We start from the raw sequence: 21,617 nt of genomic DNA, 5'->3' as shown, positions 1-21,617 counted from the left end.
TCTGCACCAGGCCGTGAGACGGACCCACAGGCTGCCTCCTCCTGTTTGGGGGTGTGTGGAGAAATCCAGCCTGAAGAGCTGGGGAAGCCTCTGGTATTCCTGCTGTCTTTATGTCTGTGTCTGTGTGGCTCCTGACTGGAGTCTGTTCTACCTCAAACAGAGATGCTGTTGTGTGGAAGCTGTTCAGAGCTTTTCCTTTTTCAGACAATGATTATAACTGTTTCTCTTCTGTTCCTGTTTGCAGGTTGTGCAGCTTGACACTAAAGAAACTGGTAGTCTTAAAGGAATTGGATAAGGAGCTTATTTCTGTGGTCATTGCTGTCAAAATGCAGGTAATTGCTGTCAGCTCTAAGAATCGAATGTGGTACTTGAGTTAACAATGCTGGCAGGTGCCTCCATGTGAGGTCTGTCATGGCTATGGGCCACTTCCCACACTTATATCGTGATGTTCTGTGTGTGTGGAGAGTCTCTTGTGATCCTTCTCCTGTGTTCCTACCAAATTTCATTGTAGTAAGTGAAGAATATTGTTCACTAAGGACTCGGCATGAGCTTTATATGTTGGTAAAGATGCTCATTTCATATCATATGCTGTCACCTGATCTTCCTGAGCAGTCACCAAATCTAAGCGTGTGTTTGCTTAGCATGCTGCAGCTCTTGCTGGGGCAGAACATCTTGGTCATTTGGACCTGAGCTGGGGAGGCTCTGAAGGCTGGGCCTTCTTCCAATGGACAGCTCTGCTGTCAGAAGTCCAACCCATGTTTGTAGCCAGGTACTTGTCAGTTGATTTATCGGATGCCTGTACATTTCAGTTTATTTCCATAAGATACAGCTCTCATCCTAGGTAAATAACCTGCTTTGCAACATGGGTTTGTGCTGCTTAATTAGGTTTCTACATAGAGGTCATGCTGCATGGAGGTAGGTGTTCAGCAGGTAGCGAGTAAGTTCCACAGTGTGTCACTGCGTCAGTTTAGCTCGAGTGCTCCCACCACTGGAAATGCTGAAGTTCTTACTGGTTAAAAGCCTAGTGGAACTGGAAGTAGACAAGTACCATTAACTATGCTGAAAAGCAGCTGCTTTTCAAAAAAGGGGCAGGCAAATTCCTGCAGAGATCTGTTTGTGTTAAAATCTAACTTGGAAAGTGAAATCATGAAGGCTTTGTGGACCAAAAACATGCAGCTGAGCATTTAGCCAACATCTCTCATCTCTGTGAGCAGTCCAGCTGCAGCAAAATTGTGTCCTCCTGTGTTGGAGGGATTCACAGATCCACAGCAGGGAGCAGAAAGGTAGGGAATAGTTTCACACAGCTGAATTCTGAAGATGCACAGCTGTGGGTTCCCAGGCTGTCAGATATTGCTGATCAGGGCTGAAAGCTCTCCATATGTTTGTACAGGTTAGCGTGTGCATCACTGTCAGGGCCCGAGGCTTCTCGGTGAGTGATCTACAGACAGGGTGTGCCAGGCTTGGGCTGCGAAATCCAGTAGCTTTTACTAGAACAAAGCTTTTTCCCATCCAGGTTACTGCTAGGAGTTTAACACGTTCTCTGGGTGAAAAGGTTGAATGTGCTGCTTTGGACATGGAAGCCCAAAAAGCCTGAAGGGAGTTATTAAAAATTGAGACTTTCTTGTCTGTTCTAAATATATGTTGTGATCTGTCCTGCTACAGTAAGTAACACAGTGAGACCTGAGCAATTATTCTGCAGTCCCTTCTGTAGTGGGACAGATTCCTGAAGAACTGGAAAGCAAAAGCACTTGCCCTCTGTAACTGGAAAAGTTTGGGATGCTTATCTGCCAAGTCCCAGGCTGCAGCTTGCATCCTTGCCCATTGTTTTTGCTTTCATCTGTCCTTTCAGTTGGCCTTGAGGTCACAGCAGCTGCAATAACTGCTGTCCCAGAGGGTGCTCATAGCTTCACCTTGGGTGTCCCTGGCACTGCAGTTCGATCATTGTTCATATCTCGTGATGTGCTGTTTAATGGTAGGGCAGTAGCACTGTGACTGTCTCAATGCAGGCAGATTTGAAGCCTTCCTTCGTGGCTTGCAGGTTATTACGATGCTGACAAGCTCTTTTAAGGCTACTTAATTTGCCAGCACTCAGGTTTCTGACACAGCTATTGTTTGCAGCTGGTGATATTGGATCTTCAAGTGTATGGTCTCTGTCAAATGACTCGCTGGCTGTGTATGAGAAATTGCAAGAGAGGTGTCAGCACTGCAGTCCTTCCAGAAAGAATGACTGAATTTAGACCTAATGAGAGCATCCTACCTGCATTTCCCATGTCTGTCTGCATCCCTCCTGATGTTCAAAGACTTGTCAACAGTATTTCCTAGGCTGTTGCTCTATTTATCTGTTGCAGTCTTTTTAAAGCTGCTATATTTGGGCTTTCATTAGATTTCGAGTTGCGTAACAAGTAAAGCAAGATTGCTACTGTTAGGAGATTTGCAGCGTGGAACAAATGCTGCTATTGCCGGTGGCAAGGCCAGCTGTGCTTAACTTGCACACGTGCTGCTTTTGCTGGGAGGGACCCTTCAGTTTTCAACCTGCTCTGCTGTTTGATGTACTGGGGGCACCTGCAAATCACAGCATTCTGGTTTTGTGAGGAGGAAGGGATGTAACCCAGTCTCAGCCTCTCCTCTTCTTCCTCCCTCATTTTGGGATATTATTTGGGGCTGCGCAGTAGACATTTGCAGTTTTACTTTAGATGCAGCTGGGAGGTGTTTAGTCCCTGTCTGTCTCTGGTTTCCCAGATGCGGTTTTTTTTTTTTGAGAGCTACAGTTTTGTGCCTCTGGGAGATCAGCCTGTCTGGACAAAGCCAGAGCTGCAACCTCAGCAGAATATTGAGCCAGAGACCTCTGAAACTTACCACTATCTGAACAATACAGAAGCATTTGCTAGGCAGAGGTTTATTGTGCTTTCCTGCTAGTTTTCTCTGAAATATTCCCTGAAATAGATTAAAATCTCCACTTTTCTCCAGGAGGGGTGTGTGTACAAAGAGAAAAATCAGTCCACCGAGGCTAATGCCAGAGATGTGTGTGTGACACTGCAGCCTGCGAACCCAGGAGATGCGGAGCCTGCTACCTATTGGCTGCAGTCGTGAAATGAGACTTCAGCTTGAGGGGTGGGGGCTGACTCATAGCTTTTGAATGCTGGGGTTTGGCAGAACAAAAGCTGCTTTGTTGCAGTTAGGGACAGTAAATATGCCCAAATCTTTATTAGTCAAATATCTCCCTTTTCATCTCATTAATATGTTGCACAAGTGCAAGGTCAGATCCATCCATTCACTTTCTCTGTGGTAGTCTCTGAAAGCATTTCCCAGTTTTGTTTCAATAGAGGTGGGATGCCAATCCAGGGCTACTTCCATTTCAGTCCAGTCTTCCTTCCCACCATCCTTTCCAAGGCCATAATCTTTCCAGTGCTGCCTGCAGCCCAGCTCTCTGACAGCCCCGCCTGCAGAACCTGCTGCCTTATCCTTTCCCTGGGGAGAGGCAGTACAAAGGCAGCTGTGGGTAATATCAGGGAGAGTAAGGCCTGTAGTTGGAGCTCTCCAGTTCTACGTCTGAGCCCTTTGGGCTGGATGGCAAGAAAGTGGCTGGCTGGGCAATTTACCACATGGACTTTGCTTCTGTGCAGGGCTCCAAGCGCATCCTGCGGTCTCACGAGATCGTGTTGCCGCCGAGTGGACACGTGGAGACGGAGCTTGCGCTGACCTTCTCGCTGCAGGTAAGTGGGACGGGGCACCAGGACACTTGTGTGAGCAGAGGTGCTCTGGGGGTCTGCATTGAGGATCCTTCTGTATGGTGTTGGCTGGTCTCCTCGGAGCATCCTGCCCTAGTACTGCCTCTTGAGCAGGGAAATGAGGGAAATAGAGGCTGGGTTGCTGTGAGCACAAGAGAGAGTCCTGCATGCATGGAGCAGACACTCGGAAGCATTCTTGTCGAGGTTAAATGTATTTTGGAGCTGAGGGTTAGATGTTGCCATCTGGAGTTTGATCTGATAAGGACTGCAGTGGTGATGCAGGACAGACTGGCTGTTACTCTGAGCCCTGGGTAGGCAAGGTAGGTGAGATTTCACTGCAGACAGATGATAACCCTGGGACTGCATGGGAAGGTACACAGATGGCTGGCGTTTCTGGTTCTGTCCTGATGCAGCTTGCAAACTGGGTTAACTGCAGCACTGCATACCCTCCTTTGTGAGGAGGAGTGAGAAATCCACGTGCCAGGAGTAAGTATGTGTGATTCTTAAGACTGCAGCTTTCCAGCGACTGGGAGCAGAGCCTTAGGATGAGCCAGATCTCTGCCCATCCTGTGTCAGCAAATGTTTCTGCAGATTTTGTTTTGGAATGTGGTTTTTTTTTTTTTGTGTGTGTGTGTGTGTTTGTGTTTTTTTTCCCAGCAACTCAGAGCAATATTGCAGCAGGACACACAGCATTGTTTTTAAGTTGGTTTCCCCAGGAGAGGCTGGGAACTGAGCCAGAACAGGGGATAATGGTGTCCGTGACGCTGTAAGCCTTCGGAACAGTGTTTGTGAGATGAGCAAGCTTAGTGCAGAGATGTGCTGCTGATCTCTCTGCTGCAGCAAGGATTAGTGCTCTTGGATGCAGTGAGGTCTGGGAAGCCTTCCTGAAATGGCACAGCAGGATTTTTATGACAGCTTTTATTATTTCTTAATTGGACGATGGCTGGAAGCTACTCTTAGCTAAGTATAGTCTGAGCCAGGTACAGTCTGAATTTAGTGCCTGGGATATTTTAAGAGTGGTGATGGACTACAGAGTAAAAGCATGTGGATGTCTCAGCATGAGAAAGCCTCAGTGTCTTGCAGCAGCAGCCAGTATCTCCATATTGTGCTGTCACTCTGCCCTGTGTGCTTTGCTCTACATGCATGTCCACTGTGCAGGCTGTCCATGTGGGCAATGCTCTGTTATGCAGGTGGGGTAAGACTAGAGCTATGGTGCATCTGAATCTGATTCACCTAGCTAGCTAGACTGAGACCAGCAGAAGCCTTTCTGGCAGGTAAGCTCCTGTCATCCTGACTGCTGGAATGGCTGCTCTTCCTGACCCTCTGCAAGTTTCTCAGGATCAGTTGAAGTTCCCTGGTGTGTATGATGGTCCCCTCTTCTTGTCCTTGGAGGTGCTTGCAGTGCTTGGGGCTTCATGTGTCTTGTTTTCAAATACTGGGTTATGGAGTGGCAGTTACTAACAAGTTTTTGTTGAAACCATTCTGTACATCTGACAAGTGATGGCAGGAATTAAAAATAGCTGTGCAGTGAGAGTGGCTGGGGTGTTCCAGAGGATGTTGCCTTTAACTGAGTGGCATGAATGTCTCTGGATCTCTATTTTATTTTATTTTTATTCTTTAATGTTTCTGTGAATCTTCATCAGAGTTGGCCAGGAAACACATCTTTGAAAAACAGAAATTTGTGTGTGTGGACTTGATCCATCTAGTTGAATTCCAGAAAACTGTGGACATGGAGATCAAACTGGCCTGGGACCCAGAATGACTTTAGAATTCAGCTTGCGGGGTTCATGCTTAAGCAGCCTCAGAGGACCCCGATGCTTCCAGCTGAGAGCAAGGAATCCCTCTTCCTTACTGCCTTCCCAACATTTGATAGGGTCTCAGCTGCAGGAGGATGGGAGGTTTGAATGCACAAGGTGCCTCTTGTCTTCTGAATCCCAGCTGGCAGCTCCAGTCCTCAGTAACTTCAGTGTTGCGGATCTGTGAAGTCACACTCAATTTGTGTTTGGATGCAAATGCGTTTTAAGGTGATCTTTTAATTACGTGGACTGCTGTTCCTCCCTTCCACAGTGCTGCTGCCTCATGCAAGGCAGTCGATCCCATCCTTGCAGAGCAATCAGTTAATTGGTATTCTGCTTGTTTGCACGGCCACTGCTCCTGGCTCTCTGCGCAGCAGTCTGGACTGCAAATTAACATCTCCAGGTTTCTGGTGGCACTCAGCAGTTGTATTTATCAAGTTTTTTAAGAGGCGGGAAGTTACTCTCACAATTTCCCAAAGTGGGGAGAGGAGCTGGAAAAAAAAAAAAAGCGAGATGAAGCATCCTTCAATTAAGAATATCCAGTACGCAACTAGGGTCTCTGCAGTGAGGTTCTCCTTTCTGCAGCCCATCTCTTTGATGGTGCTCATCTCTTTGGGACTGGACTTGGGCTCAGCCCTTCCAAACAGCCAGGATTGTTTTGTCAGTGCCTGGTGGGGATCACAGTGCCTCACGCTCTGTGGTCACTCACAGGCCTGAGCTGCCTCCTGTCCTGGGACTATAAAGGCAAGGGTATGGGGTTACCTGGGCTCTCCCCATGCCCACTAATCCCCTTGTGTGGCACTAGGGTTCTGTGGCAGAGCTTTACAAAGGCTGTGTTTTTAAAATGAGAGTCAGAAATGATTGCTTCCTTGATAATAAATGTAGGGTTGCATGTTAAGGGTTAGTTCAGTTTAGGAATGGAGCTTACCTGTGAACCAGACATCTTGGGAGATAAAATCAAGGCACATAGTGAACTTTTGCTTTCTATTTTCAACCCCAGTACCCTCACTTCTTGAAGAGAGAAGGCAACAAGCTTCAGATTATGCTGCAGCGGCGGAAGCGATACAAGAACCGAACCATTCTAGGCTACAAGACTCTGGCTGTGGGGTCTATCAACATGGCTGAGGTGAGCACCGTTTGGCATGGTCCACACTTACAAGAGCGGGATTCCCCATCACTTTAAATCCAGTGTTATTACTTTCCTTATTGAGAAGTACCTGGATGGATTTCATGCAACTATCTTAATGCTAATTAGTATTCGCAGAACAATATTTTAAACAGATCTTAGTACTGAGTACTAATATTGCACATTTTCTGGATAGCATATTGAAGACTAAAGGATTCTTGAGGCTTATTAGCTTACAAGGTTTGTGGTGGAGTGTATCTTGTTTGTTTTTGTTTTGAGCTAGGAGGTCCACATCAACTCACCCAAATGCAGCTCAAATCCCCTTTGCATTCAGAACACTTCTGCATGTATTTCAATACTAATGCATTTTTTTTCTTTTGTATTACTATGTTTGGCTGAGCTGAGCTAACACATTTGTCTTAAATGTAAAGTGTTTTATATTTGTGGAAACAAGGCTGTTAAGGCCACTTGGACAGGCCTTCCAGGTTCAGTGCAGCAGCAACGTGTTTCATCAGACTGCAGTCTGCCAATAAATACTTTCATTGTTTCCACCTGTAAATTAATGTTATGCTGTGGTGAGTTATTACAGTGTTAAATAATTTATTATAAAGAATGCTTCTGTTGTGTAAGTTCAGCTTCTCTTAGACTTGCATTAAATGTAGATCTCCCCATCTGAACTGTCCAAATTCTGATTTATAATCCGATAGGCAACATTTTTCCTGTACCACATTTAGTTTAAGAGCTAGAAATTGACTGTTGCTGTAAGGCAGAAAACGTGTGGGCCCATTAATTAGATCCATTGGTGAACTTCTGAGTGTTGGGCATTTGCTGCTGTGTGTGGTTTTTCTTATGTCTTTTTTTTTTTGTAATGTCAGCTGACTGAGGTTAGAAGGTCATGCATTTCCAAAGGTTTGCTTTGCTGGGAAACAGTTACTTTCCAGCTCATCTGGAATATTTCTGAAATTGAAGACTTTGGGTAAACAAATGCTGTATCCTTTTAGAAGCCTCCCTCTCTTTGCAGTTTATAGTTAAATGACCCCTGCCCAGCACTGACACATGCAAAGTTATTATAGGAGTTGAAAGAAAACAAAGTGATGAAAAGTTGGTGAAAACATGAACCTGAGAGGGTGTGTGTTCCTCATCAGCTCAGGTCATTTTAAAGCCTGGTGCGTGGTAGGAAGCTGAAGTGCAGACAAGTGGGGATGGGGAAGCAACTGCTGTGTCTGGTGGGATGAGAGAAGAACCTGAGTCTTAGGTTCTGAGGAGAGCTCTGAGAGCTGTGGGCGTCAAAGGGAAGATGGCTGCAGTGAGAAACCCACACTGAGATGTGTCTGCATCCACCATGTCTTGCATTTTGTGAGTCACCACTTACTTAGCCCAGTATGGCCATCTCCTCCAAGATTATGGAGCAGGAATTTTTGCTTTAGGAAGCACTTTGCTGCATATCTCACTGATAATTTTGGTGGGTTTTTTTTTTTTGGCTTTTAAGTTCCTCAACTTTGAAGGTTCTGAAGGTTGATAACTTGATGATTCAAATCAGTATTATTCTGTGAAAGCAAATACATAGTAATGATGTATTCAAGTTTGTGTTTCATGGGTGAGCTAATCAACTGTTAAGCTCAAAATTTTTCCTTTCCTTCCATCACTTGCATTAGCAGCCAACTAAAATTTCAGCTAGCATTGTGTGTTGCCTGCATGTGGCACCTGCAGTTGCAGGGTGTTGTCTGTCTTCTCCGTTTGACAATTTGGAGTAACTCTGTTAACATAAATAACTCTTGTAGAATACATTTAAATGCAGATTTGTTGTGCGTGATTTCTGTCCCAGGTCATGCAGCACCCCACAGAAGGTGGCCAGGTACTGAGCCTTTTCAGCAACATCAAAGAAGCTGCAGTAAAGGTAGCAGAAATCTGGATCTTCTCCTTGTCAAGTCAGCCAATTGACCATGAAGACAGCAGTATGCAGGCCAGCCAGAAAATCAAGTCTACAGGTGAAGTACAACTGCATGTTCTGGGGACTAATGCCATCCTGAACTAACTGGATTTAAATTCCACCTGAGCTTAGATGCTTCCTGGGAAGAATGAGGCTTGTACTATGCCTCTATCTTTAGCTGGTTATCGCAGAGAAAACCAACTTGTAGCAACCTGTTGCTGTGTAAGCAAGGAGCGTGGCTGTCAGTGTTAGGGGTTGTCAGAGGTTCACACAAGGCTTAAATCATGCAGCAAGTGAGGTCTGTGCTCTTCCAGCATTACTGGTGGGTGTGTTGAGAACCTGTAGCTCCTCATATGGATAACAGTGTCATATTCAGGACATTCACATTTAAGTTGCTATCCTAACTTTTTTTTCCTTCCTTGTTCTATAATATATGTTAACTTACATAATACCTACAGAGCTGTCATATTTTTAAATGGAATATGATCTGATTTAATGAAAGTAAATCCCAGTGTTGCTCAGTATGTAGGAAAGTACTTGCGTTTCTGTTTGTGACAGTCTTCCACCTTCTCTGTAGCAGCAGCCTTCTGCTCACTGCCAGCAGAGTGACCTGTTGAAGGCAGTGCATTCAGGTACATGTGTGTTGCTGCCTGAGGCCAGGCAGGTCATCTCAAGTGTCATGTCAATAGAATTTAGACTCTCCTGGCGTGTCTTCTGAAGATACTTAGGCTCTCTAAGGGGGAAAAATTCCTTCCCTTGTGGGGAAAAACTACTTTCTTGCTGTTGTCTGCCAGGTGATTCTTTCCAGAAAAAAGAGGGTGGTATTCTAAGGAGTCTTATCTGTGTGTTGGTCTGTCCTTCTTACTAGATGTGTTTCTCCTTGTTCCTCATCTCCAGGATGTTCCCATCTCATTGGTTCTAACACAGATAAAAGATAAAGAAGCAAGCATTTCCTTATGTACCTCCTTTCTTGGTTTGTGACTGTTAGTTGGTTTTCTCTGCTCTTCAGATGAGATTTTCTCTTTACATTAAAGGAGTTTCATGGGATCTCTCCCTTCTTTCCTTTCAGATAACTATTCTGAGGAGGAGTACGAGAGCTTCTCTTCTGAGCAGGAGGCCAGTGACGATGCCGTGCAGGGCCAGGTACTGTTTAGGGCACGGCTTCTTCCTGTGAGAGCTTCTTTAGAGCATGTATTCTCAGCTTCTGCTTGAAATGATAAGTCTGTTTCCTTAGGTAAGCTGTGACAGTGTGAGACTGTCACCAAATGTTGAGCTGCAGTGGCAGGAGGAGAATGGAGATGCACAGCAACCCATTTCTTTCACCGTGCTGTGATTTATCCCCTTATGTGTTGTCTTGAGTCCCCTTTGAACACTAAAATATTGAGTTTGTCTGCTCAATTGTGCTAACGCAGTAGTTGATTATTTCTGTAATGCTGATTGGGTTCAAAGAGCCTGGCAAGGCCCCTAGCTATAACTTAAGGGCTGATGGAATGTGAGTCAGATTTTAGCCTTTAGTATCTCTTGCAAAATGGATCCTGACAGGGAACTCCCTGTGCAGGAGTGAGGTGCTTCTGAGTTTGGATCTTACTTGCCTTCGGACTCTGGCATCACTTGCCTTCTGTGTCTTGGAGGGTACTAAGAGGCACCCACTGAGATGTGGGGCTGAGAGAATCCTTTTCTGTCTAGAATTTGGACTGTTTTGCTCCTCTGAGCTGGTGTTCCCAGCTCTCTGCTGACCTAGTTCAGTTCCATTTCCCTCTGCCATCGTAACTGCTGAAAAATGAAGCAAATGCTGATGGTCTGCAAGACAGAGCAGCCGGCTAATAGAGGGAACGTTGTTAGGACTTAGATGATCGTGTGTCCCCAAACCACAAAGGTAACAAAGGAATCCTCTTTCTGTTCAGGATTTGGATGATGATGAGTACGAGCTGGGGAAGCCCAAGAAGCAGCGGAGATCGATAGTAAGAACGACGTCCATAACCAGGGTCGGTGGAAATTAGTTTTACTAACACTGATGGGGTTTGGCTAGGATGTGCAGTGCATGTGGCCTGTGGGAGCAGCAGTGCTGGAAATGCTGGCAGGGAGCCAGGGGGCATGGTCACAGCATGTGAAGAGCCAGCAGAAACTATCAGATTAGGGAGCGGAGCAGTCTGTGATGTGTGTGTATCTTGAGTGTTCTTTAGCTGCAAGGTTATGATGCTCCAAAAATCATATAAGTGTGTGAAAATCAGCCCCATAAGAAAGCCAGGGCAAGATCTGTGCTCACGTGATCCTGAAAGTTGGCTTAAGCAAAGGAAAGATCTTCTGTTTGTGCTCTGCACTGGGAGAGACCCATGGGAAAGTTTCAGAAGGAAGTTCAGTTAGGGTCTGGAGCCAAACAGATGAACCTGAGCTGATGCGTGTTGAGGCCAAAGGAGTAGCTGGATATTGAAGGCTTTGGTGAGTAGCATGCAGCCAGCCATCTGCTCTCTGACAGCAAGCATGTGTTTGCCTGCAAAACAGAACTTCCATGTGGAGCATTGACCTGCGCTTGACTGCACCGTAATGTACAACGTGGCCTGCTGCTTACACCAGCGTTTGTGCATGTCTGTGATGTGATTTGGAGTTATTGCCAAGGATGGGGCTAGGTTTGTTGTTTGTTGGGGTTTTTTGGGACTTTGAAATATGTTTGGAGATCACACCTTCTGCAAGGCTGCTTCTCAAATCCATGTTTGAAAAGATCTTGAATAAACAGTGTTTTGATCTGAACCTGTGAATAAAAAGACTATATAAGACTAGGAGCATACTACCTCATATCCTTGATGTCTTAATATTGTTTACAGGCATTAGTGACAGCAGGTGACCCCCATGGTTATTAACTTAATGATGAGAATGTCTTTCTGTCCCTGACCACTGAACTGATGCTGAGTCTCCAGTGCATAGCGCTGGTGCAGGTCTGGATTAGGTGCTGCTGATAAATTTAACATCAGCCTCAGCAGGGTTCCTGTGTTCTGACTGTCAGACCATTCAGGCCAGAGAACAGCTCTTGCCATGTTGCCTTAGCTACTGCCTGTTGTGTGTGCTCCTTCTGCAGAGTGCCATGCTGGCCCAAGCTGATCTGCATGATGGATATTTTTTCTTGACATCCTGAGTCAAAGGACAACTCTAAAAAGAAAGCATCTCATTCCCATCAGTGAATGGGGGCCATTATTTGAACAGTCTTGTTGGAACCTTTCATTTCACCTCAACTTCAGCTGTCTAGAAGGTGGCAGCAGCTTACAGTTGAGTTCAGTGGTAAAAGGTGAATTTTGGAGACTTGGGCATTGTGAAGTGCCTGGGGCTGGAGTGGTGGGTCCAGCAGGGTTTACTAGGAAAGCTCCCAAGAGATACAGGCAAGCCAGCAAACAACTTTCTTCACGCGGGCGTTTCCTAAGAAACCAGAAGGTTTCTTAGGTTTAGCATAGTGGGAACTAGTTTGTTGTAAGGCAGTAAGAAAGTGTCATAGATCTGGAAAAGCTGTTTTCAGTGTGTGAACAGCCAGGACTTGGTTCGTGGTGCCAGCAGTCTTTTTGACTTGAAGCAGCAGCTAGAGCACCAGTGTCATGTGTCTGGGCCTCTTATGCACTGGGAGAAAGCAGTTCAGTGATGCTTTACTCATGTAAAAATGTCTTTGACTTGCAGCAACAGAACTTCAAGCAGAAGGTTGTGGCATTGCTGAAGAGATTTAAAGTGTCTGATGAGGTGAGTAATGTGTTGTAGAACCTTTCTGTCTGCATACTGCTGTCTCACCTCTTTGGTGTGGTCCCTGCTCTAGTCCCCAGGAACGTTCTGTTTCTCCCTGGTTCCATTCGTTTTGCAGTTGATATAACCTGTCATGTTACCCTGGCCTTGCATGGAGGCTTGAGGGCCAACTTTAAAATGTCATCAGATGTTTTCTAGATCAAATTTTATCAAATCTAGATTTTGGCAAACACTCATTTATTTACCCATTAATTTCAAAGCAGTCTTCAAAACTGTCTTTGACCAATTCAGAGGCAAGCAGCGTGCTGCGTATGTTGCTTGTGAAGTTAAATCACCACTGCTTTGATAATCTTACTAGAACAGCTAGGCAAGACTTGAAAAATTTCAATACGTAGATCCACAAGAAATACAGTTTTCTGGTCAGAGCTTAAAATGAAAGAGGTCCTGAACCCAAGAGCCTGCATAACATTGAGTACCTGATATAAAAACTGTTAACGACTCTTTTGACTGTCTGCATGCAGATATTGCGGCCTGTGGGAAAGAGTAACTCCTCGTGCTTTCTTATGCTTCCAGACAGACCTGTTAGCATTGCTATTCTTCCCAAGTTAGCTCAGCAGCATCAGCACCCTTATCTGAGGTCTCAGCCAGCTAAGCTATTGTTTTTCTGGAGCTCTTATTGAAAAGCAAACTCAGAGCTGTGTACACCTGTATGCTTACGCTGTATGTGTAGAGAAACCTAGGGGAGTTTTGATGTGAGATTTGTGTTCTCTTCAGATTTACATGTGGGTTGCAGTTGATCCTTGTCCAGGTTTCTGATGCCTCCTGTGGACGTTGCTCTTCTTTTCTGCCTGGTTGGGTACCACATACAAAATCAGGAGGTGTAATGACAACTTTTCAGGAATACCCAAGACGCAATACTCATTTTGTAGTACCACATATTTGTACTTTCTCTAAGAAAACTGGGACTGTGTAGGGTGCCTTCTTAAGGCTTTGTTTATAGAACATGATTGACATGATGTATGGTTAATAGCTTGTCCACGGATACCTAACCTAATAGGTAAGTGTTGCTTAATCAGACACTGACAGCTTTGCCCCCAACAAGCACTCCTGGTATGCTTAATGTTTCTGCTAGATATAGTATCCTCGCACTAGAAACAGAATCTAAGCCTGGTGCCCTGCAGTAATGAAGGGATCTCCTGTGACACGGGATCTGTTTGACTCCTAGTGAACAATGCCTGCTTTTCTCCTGTAGGTTCTGGATTCAGAGCAGGACCCTGCAGAGCACGTTCCAGAGGTGGAGGAGGACTTGGACCTTCTCTATGACACGTTGGATATAGAGAACCCCAGTGACAGTGGGCCAGAAATGGAAGATGATGACAGTGTTTTGAGCACTCCAAAGCCAAAGTTAAAGTAAGTATGGCACGGCCAATGCTGGGCAGTCCCATGCGGTGTAGTCAGTTTGGGCAGCTGCCTGGGACTCAGTCTCCCAAGAGCTGGAACTGAAAGGAGACAGTGTGCAGTATGAACACAGATTGGATGCTCTATTTGTACTTTTTACCACAACTCTCCCCAACCTGGTGTCAGAGCTCCAGTGTACATTATGATAATTTAATGACTGCTTGTACGCTAATTTCCCTTCATGTTGGTTTTTTTTTTTACTAGTTCCCCGTACAGTTATTCTGCTTGCCCTTCCACCTGACCACAGGAGTAGGAATTGCTGACAGGAAGATAGTGGAACTAAATTGTACACAAGTGTTTTGAAGAGGTGGTAGAAACAGACAGGAAATCTGGTGCTGCGGCAGAACAGTTAGAAGATGCAGAGGCAGAAAGTTGTGATGGGCAAGGCAATCTTTCTGATAGGATCCTATGTGGAAAGAGCCTTCGTAGGGACTAAAGAATCAGAACTGCATGAAACAAAAGGAGTTCTACAGAGCCCAAGGGGAACTGACCATAGTACAGGTGGATACACCCAAGCCTGTTCTGAACTAGCTTTTGTAGGTGCTGATATATGGAGCTTTGTGTAACTAAGCCAGGGATCACTTCTAGTTGATCTTGGGGAGACACTTTCTTCTCTGTCTGGTTCTTATGTTCATATTGTAAAATGAATGTGATGAATGCTGATGGCTGTAGGCATCTTTTTTTCCTGGGGAAAAAAAATAAATCAATTCCTTAAATCATAATTGAGCCTTGAAGCCTTCTGTGATGATCTGCCTTTTGACATGGAAGCACAAATCTGATTGTATGTGCTATCTTATCTTATTGAGCAAATGTGTAATTGGATCCTAAGGCTGGCAGCCAAATGCAGATGCAAGCTGGAAATAAAATGCATGTTAGCATCAAGAGTCACTTACTCATATGAGCAGAGTATGGATGGGGTGGCACTAATTCTCCTTCACTTGCTGTCTTTCCATCAAGAGCAAAACCTTGCCTGGAATGGCATGTGGTTCAGTCAGCATTTGCAGAGCTGAAACAAAATTCACAGTGTGAAACTTTTTGCACCTGGTGCTTGGGGTAGGAAAGACTCAAATGCCTCTGTGAAGTTAATGTGCATTCTGTCCTGCAGTGTGAAAATGCTGGACCGTGGGCCCATCCCAGATTTTATGGAAATAAAAACTTCTGTTTGGCATGTAGCGTGAGAGCATGCAAGCATTCCTTGTGAGAGCTTTATGAATATGATTTAATGTGAGACAGCTGATGTGTTGGAGCCGTTAAATGGAGATCAGTCAGTCAGTGTCAGGGCTAGACAGATGTCCTTAGACTTTCTTGTTTCCTTTGCTGTCCTGGAGACTTCTTCCCCTTCCTTTCTTTCACTCAGAGGAACAAAAGTAGCTTCTGAATTTTACTGGAACCGCTGAGGAGTGTTAGGACACCTTGGAACAATTACATTTCTTTTGCTGTGGACTTCCTCTGCTAATGTTATTAATAACAAGAAGGTGTTTTTGCTTTCCTTCTTCAGACCTTATTTTGAAGGACTGTCACACTCCAGCTCTCAGACAGAAATCGGTAGCATCCACAGCATCAGGAGCCAGAGAGAGCCATCAAGTCCTGTAAGTCGTTTCAAGAAGGTTATCTGCCTGTAGTTAATATAGCAGCTCAAGGTCTATCCACCTACATTCCTTTTGAAATTAAAGTGCTCTGACTGCCTGGTATCATCCTGCCGTGCTCAGCCTTGTCACCTGCACCATCTCTGTTTACACGTGTAAATAGACACCCTCTGTGACCTCCTCTGAAGACTCAGATGCAGAGACACGAATATTCTGAAGAAAGTGTGGTTTGGTCTATTTATTTTTAATGCAAATAAAGTATTAACTCAAGTGAACATCTTCAGTTTATGTATTGAATAATTGCCAGTGGTATGAGTATCTCAAGATTGCCATGTGTTTGCCATAGCCGGGGTGGGAGATGTTGCCTGGGAGCTTTAGGGACTTCCTGGCAGTGCTCAGGGAAGCCTTTACCACATTGCATTGTGTTCCTTTTCATGGTGGCTGGGAGAGAATTCTGAAGGGGGGAGCTCACTCTTTTCCATCTCTATTTAGATGAGCATTCTAGGCACAGAGAATATCACCCCAATTCTGGAGGACTTCTCTTTATAGTCTGTACGGTGCAGTACATCTCTTAATGTAGAGTTATAGATCTGTTTGAGGGTTTTAGGTGCTGAGTTTCTAAGACTGAATGAAAGGAAGGTGCCGAAGCACCTCACAGCACTAATCAGCAGCATCCCTCCCAAGCAGGGAGTAGGACCGTGCACAGGATCTGGACGTTACTTCTCTGTGCCCAGAAGCACTGGAATAGAGGCTCCTTGTACAGGCCTTTCTCTGAGCGCCCTCCCTCGGTCTTCCAAACACACATTTCTTATTTGTGACCATTACCCATCGCATCCCTTGTCTGATCTGCCTCTGCGTTGTCATCAACAATGTGCCAGGTCCTGGGAAGCTGTGACAACACCAGGGTTGTTTCTGTGAAGCAGCTGCAGGGCAGTCTGTTCTGGGCGATGCTTAACTGTCTAGTACAACTGTAGAACCTGGGGGGGAGGACTTGCAGGGCCTGCATCTTTTGGGTTGGTAACAGATCTTCTCATGAGTCTTCATTACCCAATTTTTAAATGTGACTGTTGCATTAAATACGCTTGCAGGATTTTTCTGCTGCCTTGCTACTTCCCATACCAATGCATTCAGTTCTGGTAGGAGCCTAAGTACTCTTGCAGAGCTGTTCAGTGTTTAAACTGTCTTTCAAACAATCTGATCCAGAGAGTGTGGCTGAAAAGTTGTGCTGCTGCTGTACCTGCTAATGGTTTTCTCCTCTCAAGCAGGTAGAAGTGCCTGAAAAGACAAAGAGTCTTGGAACCAAACACACAGACGACAGTATTTCTGACACTGTCTCTTTTGTAAGTTGGAAACTCGCTTCTTAACTTTGTCTGGCAGTTTGAGTGTCAACTGTGAACTGCGTTCTGTAGCACATGTCTGTTTATTCTTATAGTTGCATATGCATCACAACCTGTGTAGATTACATTAGCTGCAGTGATGATAGTGCTGGGCTCTCCTCCTGACCTCAGTTGTCAGAGGGTCTCATCTTTCAGCCTTCTGAAATTAAAATGCTCTACGTGGCCTTCCATTTAAACAGTCTTTCTTTTGATTTGAAGAAAGCTGGAATATGCTACTGAGCGTGTGTCTTGGTGTGAAAAGTGTCCTCAAAGCTGGTGCTTTATACCAGACAGACACCTTCAATTTGAACTGGCAGAAATCAAGCTGATCCTGGGGAAAAATCCCAAAGCACGAGTTGCTCTTCTGAAGATATGCTATTTGTAATTTTTCTCTTATGTGTTTCTCTCTCCACTGGTTCTTTTGGGTAAACTGAATTAATCAGTGTTGCGTAAGGAAGATTGTCCTTGGCTTTGAGTTGAGAGAGTGCCTGCTCCAAAGTAGTACTTTCAAGCACCTTTTCAGCCTCCAGTTCCCTTGTGAGGCAGAGCTAGGAACAGGGAGCCTAAGATAGCCAGTGTTGGCTTGTCCCCTTGGCAGTGAGCAGTGTGTCTGCAAGGAAGAGGCTGAACGTGGCTCAGCCGGAGCCAAGCTGGCGTGTCTCCTGCAAGCCTTGCAGTAGTGAGAGAGGGAAGTGTTTGTTCCTCACGTGGTTCCGTGTGTGTTTGCAGGAGTCTAACCAGCAAGCTGAGGTCCAAGAAGCAGAACTTCCCGCACCAGATGTGTTTGTTGAGAAGCTCCCACCCAGCGGGAAGATCACCAAGACGGAGTCCCTCATTATCCCATCCACCAGGTAGAGCAGTGACACAGCACTGCAGCTGCTGCAAGGCTCCTTGGGAAGCTGTGGACAGCCTGCTATCGTTTGTTCAGTATGATCTGTAGGTCCAGCAGGGAGGCCGGCCTTGTGTTCAGGTGCTTGAGAGAGGAGGAACGTGGGTGCTTCATAAATGCATTCAAAGAGCCACAGGGCAATCTTACTCTGATTGCTCAGGGATCATAGAATCATTAAGGTTGGAAAAGACCCTTTGAGATCACCTAGTCCAACCGTTTACTCTGAGGCTTCATGCTCAAAGATAAGTTGTGTGATGCAGATTTTGGCTTTAAAGGTAGTTGCTAAGTCTGAGTTCCCAAATGGCAGAGTGAATGTGGGCTTCGATAACCCAACCATATAGTTTCTTTGGTTATTTCAAGCAAATAGATGCTCTTTTGAAGAGGTATTTTTGTGCTCTAGGGTGCGTGTCTGCAGTTGGTGTAGCTAGGTTGCATTATGCTGGTATGGCAATTAGCAGAGTGGTGGTGTGGCTCTTGGTATGGGCTGTGAAAGTTTGCTTGGGACTTCTGGAAACGTGATGACTTAAAATACTCTGCAGCTGAATTTTCTTCTCCATAACTTCTGGACTGTTAGATGCAGAATGAACAGGTCTCATGCTGCCTCACATTTCCATGCATGATTCTCCAGTCCCTGGAGTTAAATTGTTGAGGTTGCCAGATGGGGGTGATTTAGGAGTTTGAGGATGAATCTTGCTCAGATATGAGCCATGCATGGACTGAAAGCACCTTTTTCTAGCAGGTCTGAAGGGAAGCAAACTGGACGTCGGGGAAGAAGCACATCTCTGAAAGAGAGGCAGCCAGTGAGGCCACAGAATGAGAGAGCAAACAGCCTGGACAATGAACGATCTCCAGACACCCGGCACCACTTACAGGTGTGAAAAATATTGCTTTTTATCCAACCACTCAGTTCTTGTCTTTTCCATCTGTCTCCTGCGGTCCCTTTCCTTCTGGCCAAAATGCTGTCCCTGCTGGAAAGTAGCTGAACCCTGCAGCTCCAGGAAGGAGGGAATTTACTTCTTGGCTGATATTGTACCTTCCATCCTGTCTGCTGGTTTTTGCCAGCTTGTTGCTTTGTCAGCCAGCCATAAACTGAAAACACTGGAATGGATTGTTGTCATGAGTAACAAATAGGGATGCATTGAGGAATTACTCTTTTGACATAAGGCAAATTGCAAGGATTTGCAATGGAGACTGATTATGCAAAGTATCATGTGCCATGCCATGCTCTTTTCAACTGCAGGACTCCTTTAACTCCCTCCTTGATAAAGAATTTTGCTGGCTTTTGTATATTCCAGAATTCCTTAAGCTGCTTTCAGTTGGTATAAAGTGACTTTAAGAAAAGTGCACTGCAGAAGGAGCAGTGACAGAGAAAGCTTTGAGGATTAGAACTGATATCTCCTACTGTTCTGTTCTGTGTCTTCATTTCCAGATCCCCAGGAAAACTGTGTATGACCAACTAAATCACATCCTGGTTTCTGACGACCAGCTGCCAGAAAACATTATTCTTGTCAATACTTCAGATTGGCAAGGACAGGTAAAGGCAGGAGACGTGCTGTCAGTTCACTTTGGCTGTTTCTCACTGGGAATGGACTGGTCTTGAGCTTTACCACTGACCAAGTAGGCTCTGCTCCCTGGTTGGACAGGCAGTGGTGGTGCAGGAGGTTGCAGCATGCTTGGGTTTGGTGCCTATAGATCACTTTGACCAGGGGATGCTATGGATCTTTTAAGGTTTTGCTACTCGGTTTTTCCCTGGAAAAACTCTTTTCTTCTGTTCTATGAAATGCCATTTCTTTGGGTTAGCAGCACGCTGGGTATGGCTTCACTCTTACAACTCAAGCATTTGCTTCTCAGCCATGGTAGGGTGGGACAAAGGAAATAGAGAAGGCTGACTTGTGGCTTAGACTGATATTCCTGGGCTCAGGTGATGACCGCAGGAGAAAATAGCTCAGTATTGTCTTGCATGCATTCTTGTGATTCCTGGCTGGGGATGTTTTATCACATCTTTTCTTAGTGTGTGATACTTCTGTTAAGGAGAACTGAGCTCTACACTCTTATAGTGGCAATGTGGAGTCATTTGCAGTGGATTTGGATGGGTGTTGGAGCAGATTTTGCTCTTTTCTGATCCTTAGTCTGAGTCATGAATAAAATGTATACAGAAGAGACACTGTACTGATTGACTGTGGGCTTATACCAGGTTTTTGGAAGTGTGTTGACACATTCTGCTTTTGAAAGAACTGGGGTCTCAGTGTGTAAGAGATGAAAAATACCAGTTGAGCTGCTGGTTCCAGCTGCTCTTACTTGGAGAAATGTTTTCCAGAGTTGGAGAGAAAGCTGTGTATGTCCCTCCAGCACTGCCTGCAGTATTGGATGAGACAAAGATGGCATTGGCTGTGGTGCATGGGTTAGTGGGGCAGTGAGATAATTGCTGAGTCTCATCAGTGTTATGTCCATGTGAACTAGGTGTTCGTTAACTTGTATTTCCTCTGAGCTGCATGGAATGGGAGCAGTCAGTCACAATGAATGTACTGTTAGTGTCTTTGCTTTTTTTTGTTTTAGTACTTGAGGCTAGGCAGAATATTGCATTTGTCATTTTAAATCAGAGCGCTGCATGTTCAGCTTCACAAACAGGTGAGTAAAGAACATCTGCTCTTACCCAGTGCTGGTTAGGCAGACAGCCTGTTGCTCCTGCCCTGCTCTCTGCAGCCATACAAATTGCTCTCCTAGGGTCAGCATTACCAAAAATGTCCTGTCCTGGAGGAAGTGTTAGTGTTTGTCAAGCAGGTGCAGTGGCTCCACTTTTCTAGAGGACAAGCTTTTCTTTCACTAATGCACAGGAGAAAAGTGTTTGGGAAGCAACTGTCACCTACATGTTGGTCATGGGGAGAATGCCCACACTTTGTTGTAAGGATTCATAGGAGTGTGGGGGAGATGAGACTTTCTTCTTGTGACAAACTGAAGGACTATAATATGTTCTGTTCTCTCCTTAGTACCTGTCAGATGTCTTACAAAAGCATACCTTGCCAGTGGTCTGTACATGTTCCTCAGCTGATATTCAAGCAGCTTTCAGCACTATTGTCTCCAGGATACAGCGATAGTAAGTTATGCCTTTCTGCTTGTTCAGTCTCTTCTAGAAAGGAGGGCTTGTGGTCCTCAGCACTAAAAGCCTCTCAGTTCCTATGCCCAAGTGCTCAGGAAGTTTTCCATTTGATACTGGAGCAATGATTTTCCCTTCCAATGCTTCTCCTTCATTTACTCTCCTGAAGTCAGAGTAGTGGGGTTCTTTAGTACTTGCCAGCCCTGCAAGGTGTTGCTGTTCCTCATTGTGGGGGGATACAAGTCTCCTTATATTGACAGCATTGATATTACAAGATTGTACTGGGCCTGCCTCTAATGTCAGATCTAATAAGTAAAGCATGCAAAGCTAACAGATTTTAGAACAGTTTTTAATGTTTTTTTTTTTCTCCCCATACACTTTGAATTAATTCTCAGTTAACGTTCTCAATTCCTGGAGGCATTTCCCAGGCTGTGGCTGTGTTCTGACACAGCAGTAGGCACATCCCAGCCTAGACTGTCGAGTCCAACCCCTTATAGATACTACAGTGTTGGAAAGAAGTCAGGAAGACCAATTAAGAAAGTACTGAGCAAAGTTGCTTTTTATTGACAGTGCTTCTGATGATCATTGTGATATTGCCTGGTGTACTGAATGAGCTGTGTTCTACCTTAGTTATTAACTGATTTTTTTTTTCAATTGTTCTGAAATGGTTGGAAACGCAATTACAAATATGTTCCCTCTTCTTCTGTCTAGCTGTAACTGCAATTCTCAGCCTCCAAGCCCAATTAAAATTGCAGTGGCCGGAGCCCAGAATTACCTCAGTGCTGTGTTGAGGCTCTTTGTAGAGCAGCTGTCTCACAAAACCCCAGACTGGCTTGGCTATATGCGATTTTTGATCATCCCTCTAGGTAAATAAGGAACAATTTTTCTTCATAGAAAGGTGAATGAGTTAAATG

The 21,617-nt window shown here is 45.0% G+C and overlaps 1 protein-coding gene across 1 annotated transcript in view; it reads left to right on the top strand.

Moving 5' to 3' along the window:
* Positions 1 to 21,617, top strand: part of PACS2 (phosphofurin acidic cluster sorting protein 2) — a gene marked incomplete at both ends in the record, with an annotated part of 63,342 nt that overhangs the window by 21,096 nt on the left and 20,629 nt on the right. Inside the window, 15 exons of the mRNA XM_079535985.1 lie at positions 245 to 332; positions 3,624 to 3,713; positions 6,525 to 6,650; positions 8,476 to 8,638; positions 9,650 to 9,723; positions 10,485 to 10,565; positions 12,241 to 12,300; positions 13,553 to 13,710; positions 15,257 to 15,347; positions 16,607 to 16,684; positions 17,450 to 17,571; positions 18,349 to 18,481; positions 19,039 to 19,143; positions 20,597 to 20,703; positions 21,415 to 21,569. Of these exons, the coding sequence (XP_079392111.1) occupies positions 245 to 332; positions 3,624 to 3,713; positions 6,525 to 6,650; positions 8,476 to 8,638; positions 9,650 to 9,723; positions 10,485 to 10,565; positions 12,241 to 12,300; positions 13,553 to 13,710; positions 15,257 to 15,347; positions 16,607 to 16,684; positions 17,450 to 17,571; positions 18,349 to 18,481; positions 19,039 to 19,143; positions 20,597 to 20,703; positions 21,415 to 21,569 (1,631 nt within the window). The remainder of the gene's footprint in view (positions 1 to 244; positions 333 to 3,623; positions 3,714 to 6,524; positions 6,651 to 8,475; positions 8,639 to 9,649; positions 9,724 to 10,484; positions 10,566 to 12,240; positions 12,301 to 13,552; positions 13,711 to 15,256; positions 15,348 to 16,606; positions 16,685 to 17,449; positions 17,572 to 18,348; positions 18,482 to 19,038; positions 19,144 to 20,596; positions 20,704 to 21,414; positions 21,570 to 21,617) is intronic.

The sequence above is a fragment of the Tetrao urogallus genome, assembly GCF_951394365.1.
Source record: "Tetrao urogallus genome assembly, chromosome: 5".
Classification (NCBI taxonomy): Eukaryota; Metazoa; Chordata; class Aves; order Galliformes; family Phasianidae; genus Tetrao; species Tetrao urogallus.
This window is presented reverse-complemented; position numbering and strand designations above follow the sequence as displayed.